At 39.1% G+C, this 5,000-nt stretch overlaps 1 protein-coding gene across 2 annotated transcripts in view; it reads right to left on the bottom strand.

Annotated features, from left to right (window-relative positions):
• Positions 1 to 5,000, bottom strand: part of galnt7 (UDP-N-acetyl-alpha-D-galactosamine: polypeptide N-acetylgalactosaminyltransferase 7) — a 35,991-nt gene that overhangs the window by 6,522 nt on the left and 24,469 nt on the right. Inside the window, exons 6-8 of one of the 2 annotated variants that reach the window (XM_053622120.1) lie at positions 4,707 to 4,889; positions 1,449 to 1,566; positions 1,209 to 1,331 (exon numbers count right to left, since the gene is read on the bottom strand). In XM_053622120.1, the coding sequence (XP_053478095.1) occupies positions 1,209 to 1,331; positions 1,449 to 1,566; positions 4,707 to 4,889 (424 nt within the window). The remainder of the gene's footprint in view (positions 1 to 1,208; positions 1,332 to 1,448; positions 1,567 to 4,706; positions 4,890 to 5,000) is intronic. The other variant, XM_053622121.1, reaches the window with a different exon arrangement.

Genomic DNA, 5,000 nt, shown 5'->3' with positions numbered 1-5,000 from the left:
AATTTGCATGATGTTTTTCAGTGTCTCGAACAGATGGGCTTTCTTACACGGCGTTGTCTATAAAAAATGGACAAAAGGACGTCACAGAGCTACAGGATTCGGATTTAACTTTCAATATGAACCTATTCTGCTATTTCACACAAACAAATAATATTACTGAACCAAATACTTAACCCTCTATTGCAACAATTAATTTATATAATGATTAATTCTTCGATAGGCAAAAAAACAAAACTCCTATTTTCCTAAGTAACTGGAAAAAGGGGGCTTTAACTTTGACTTAACTACGAAAAATAATCCATCTCATGACCAGGAAGTTCTGTTTGCACTTCCTTTTCAGCAATCACATGGCACGGTGAAGGACATCACATGGCTTTCAAAATGTGAATACATTTTCAATATTTACGCAAAACTATTTAACGGCAAAAAAAACAAAAACAAACACCATCTGAGATAGAAGTGAAAGTACTTTTTTTTTTTTTTGACATTTAAACAAGTCGATATATTTTGAGTATTCAGTTAAATGGTCGAATGTAATTGATGCCCTAAGGCAACAACATGCGATAATTGTACTGTTATGTGCGTTCATGAACTGAAACAGGCGTACACAGTAGAAAAGACACTGCGCTTCTCAAATAGGATATTTACTTTTCTTCACATTCACAGTAAGACACACTTTTGAGATTTCAGACGTTTTGCAATTGAAGCTTATTTTCTAAATGTTATGTTTCAAAAGAAGAATTAAAAAAAATTAAAATTCAAGAGAAAGAATTGAAAAGGTACTTCAGGTTTGGAATAGCCTGTAGACGATAGTCTATAGTATCTTATAGTTAGCTTATAATCTGGAAAATGCAGTACATGGAATTGTAATCTCATACACTTGGCAGCAATTTACCAGCTACAAGCCCTAAGGTTTTTATTTTTTTACATTTTTTTACATTTTCAAATATATTTTTATTACTTGAACTAATTCAAGTAATAAAAATCCATAAAAAATGTTTTTCCTTGTTGGAAATGTAATAAATTCACGCAGTAGAGGGTTCATGGGTAAGAAGAACATGATGTACTTTTTATTTCAGTTAAAATGATCTCTGCTGATATATAAGATAGCTCGGGTATATACAAAGACTGTAATATATCGGGAAGAGTACAAACAAAAGAACTAGTGCAAAACTAGTGTGAAAGGTTATTTGGAATACAAAACCAACCTTAAGTGTGGGGGAGGAGCCTACATGAGCAGGGGGCGGGTTTCCGGACCACCCCTTCAGACGGTAGATGTGTCCCACACGAGAGCAGGGAGTAAACAGTAGCTGCCCTCCACACTGCCAGATCTATACCACACACACACACACACACACACACACACACACACACACACACACACACTAAAACATACAGCCCGTATGTAATCTCGGGAGTAAGCTACAGAAAAAAAATAATTCATTTACCTTGTAAGATATCTCGAAATTCTCTCCACCCCAGATCTGGAGACCAGGGTCATAAAGGCCCAGCTCGAAGAAGAAATCTCGTTCTATTGCAAACAGCCCACCAGCCATCGCAGGAGAGCTTACACACACACACACACACACAGGTGGTGAACCTCATACACTATGTAAAAACCCTAATGCAGTTGTCCCAGGAGACAGGAGCCCTTGATGAACTCAACTAATCATATTCAGTTTCAGTTCCATCTTCTAACACATCTAAGATACTTGGCCCATTTTACACAAGTACGACGCTGACACTAAAAGTTAAACGATCTGCTTGTTGTGCCGGGTCATACGTGGTGTAAAACGTAGCTTCATGAGCTAAAACAAAACCTGAATCTCCTGTGAGACGAGACACTGCCAGGGCCTTGAAGCAAACTACATAAACGGTCAGGGAAGCTTCAGGGAAAGACTTAAGATAGAACTAAAATATACACAGTGTGATTGTGCATTACACACACACACACACACACACACACACACACATACAAAACATACAAGCTGCTGTCGTGGACACGCATTAAGACACTGAACTCGGCGCTTATGGAAATTTTTGAAATTTGGTATTCAAAATTTCAGGTCAGTCTATCCCGTCTGGACCAGGTTACACGTGCGTCTAGAAAGCGACGACGGCATCGCTTACAAAGGTGATGGCCTTTCACACTGGAATTCCATAGAGCCACAGAGCGAGATCGGGATGTGAGATTTCGATATACGTTGAAATCATTTGGATCAAAAGTGTACGACACAACAGATCAGAATTCCCGCTCGCGCTCCCTGATATTTACATCTAGACGATGTAAACAACTTTAAACACGGGACCTTTTGTTTGAACCCACCCAAATACTTTCAGACAGGACCGTATGTGAAATATCAATCTTCTGGACAATAAAGAAAATATAATACCTACCTTGTGTTGGTCTTTTTTTTTTTTTTTATACAACATTTTGATTGTGCTTTAAAAGACACCTCAGAGCATTTATGTTTTTGTCCATATTTTTTATAAAAACACCAACAATTGGACATAAGACAACTACGCTAAAGTAAAATGAAGTTGTGTCTTACGGTCTGGAAAATACCATACTTTGGGTAGGTTTTATGGCAGTCTGTGAACTCGTGTAAAGAAATGGTTTGTGGAAAAGCCTCAATAACGGAAAGTTTGTCTCACAGAAAACCTATACCGTAAATACATGCCCTTAATCCTCTTAAACTGTTACACTGCAATATACTACACGATATCTTCGCACTGTTCTCCTGTTCATTGCCTATTACTGTACAAAGTATATTTATACAGATTGTTATATATATTTATAAAAAAATATATATATATACACGTGCCGTGTAGTGATGACGTCATTTTTTCCCCGGAAAACTACTTAAATTAGCGAAATCGCAATCGCACGCTCTTTCGCAGTGATGTTTGTTAGTAAATGCGACCTGTTAGCTGTACTCGTGTTCGACGCACGTGAATCGAAGAGGGCTTCGGTCGAGCGCGCGTTGTGATGCCGTCACGTGACGCGGCTTGGCCCGAAACTGCGGGAAAATCTGCGGTAATTCCGAATAATTGCAAACTCCTCCGAAGATTGCGGAGTTTGCTTGATTTTGCGTTCATTTCTGCGATCGCAGAATCGAGGGACTACCGATCTTTATTTGATCCGCATGACTGAGAATAAGAATAATCTAAAACAAGCTAGCCTAATCACTTAGCTGATAGCAGCATCCCCATTTTCTCACTACTGCCAACTGAGGAGAGTGAACGCCAGCACACGCTTCCTCAGAGACACATCAAGTCAGCCAAGCACATGCTAAGTCAAATGGCAGCTGAAAACTCTTGAAACGTGCCGTCTGCCCTCTTCCACATACATGAGCTCACAGAGACCCGTGATTGGCTTGAGTCATTGTGATTGACAGGGGGGCAAGAGCATGCCATCCCTCCTTCTCCGAGAGGGCAGCCAATATTGCTCCCGTCTTTCCAAGCCATGGATAAGGCAAGCACTCGTTTTTCCTCTAGAGAAGTCTGAAGCAGTCTTATATATTAAATACACACGGTGCCCTCCATTAATATTGGCACCCTTGGTAAATATGAGCAAAGAGGGTTGTGAAAAATTGTTGTTATTGTTTAATCTTTTGTTCAGAAAATTCACAAAAATACTCTGCTCTCATGGAAATCAAACTATTGCAAAAAAAACAACAAACAAACAGGTTTATTCAAAAAAACGTCTTCGTTAAATATAGGTGTGCAACAATATTAGTGGAGGGCATCGTATGTATTTTATATTATATATCTATATATAGTGTTCTGGCGCACTATGGCTGCATCGCATCATCCAGGTGGATGCTACACACTAGTGGTGGTTGAGGAGATCCCCCGCAATACTATGTAAAGTGCGTTGTGTGTCTAGAAAAGCGCTATATAAATGTAACTGTAACTAATATAAAAATTATATATAGAAATATGAGAGAGAGAGAGAGAGAGAGAGGTTACATGTTTTATAATACATTTCTACTTTTCACCAAACCATTTCTTTACTTAATGTAGAGTTCATTACATGCAGTGATATTGATTAATGCAGTTAAGCAGCTAATTTGTATTATTTGTGTTAGTGGCATTAGCACATACATACATACATGCATTATATATATATATACACACACACACACACACACACACACACACACACACACACACACACACACACACACACTGTGCAAAAGTTTTAGGTACCCTATTGTTTTAGCACAAACTTTGTTATAGAATTTATGACTTCTACATTAGCGAGTCATGACATCAAAACATTTTAGATTTCCAAACATTAGTTTTCCAGCACAAAATTTAAATGTTACAGAAAACTGTTTGTATATCAGTAAAGAAAGCAGCATATTAAGCGGTAAGAGAGAGACTTTTCAGACAAAAAACATAATGAAGGCTGCTGGGTTGATTATTTTTGAAGGCATCTTTACTCTACAAAATTTCTTTGCACGTGCCTAAGGCTTTTGCACAGTACTGTGTCTCTGTGTGCGTGTGTGTGTATTATATATATATATATATATATATATAAAAACACGTTACAATTCAGTATTCATGTGTTGGATAGCTGTTAATCTTGTTAGACGGCTTAGCCAAGCTTGGAGGATTCAGCTCAAAAGCACAATGCCCACCACCCATCTCAAATCAATACACATCACCACCAATTAGCTTGGAATTAAGTTGTGAATTACCGATATGGCTCGGTTTTAGTTAATCTCATGTCCTTCTCTCGTTTACTGAGCGGCACGCGCTTCCACAGCATGCTCCAGTCCCATGCTCCTCTGGCAAAGCCATCCTCGTCCCCCCCGCCCTGGGGCTCGATGGAGTAGGTCTGGCCATTAATGGAGTCAATGAGTGGCACCGTACACACCGTTCTAACACCAGCAATGGAAGATGGAGGGATGGGGGGGGTCCATGCAAACGTACACACGCATTCATACACAATCACAGCCACGGGAACAGAAGGGGAAACACACAACACAGGA

This window comes from Ictalurus furcatus, chromosome 3 (assembly GCF_023375685.1).
Source record: "Ictalurus furcatus strain D&B chromosome 3, Billie_1.0, whole genome shotgun sequence".
In the NCBI taxonomy this organism is placed as follows: domain Eukaryota; kingdom Metazoa; phylum Chordata; class Actinopteri; order Siluriformes; family Ictaluridae; genus Ictalurus; species Ictalurus furcatus.
This window is presented reverse-complemented; position numbering and strand designations above follow the sequence as displayed.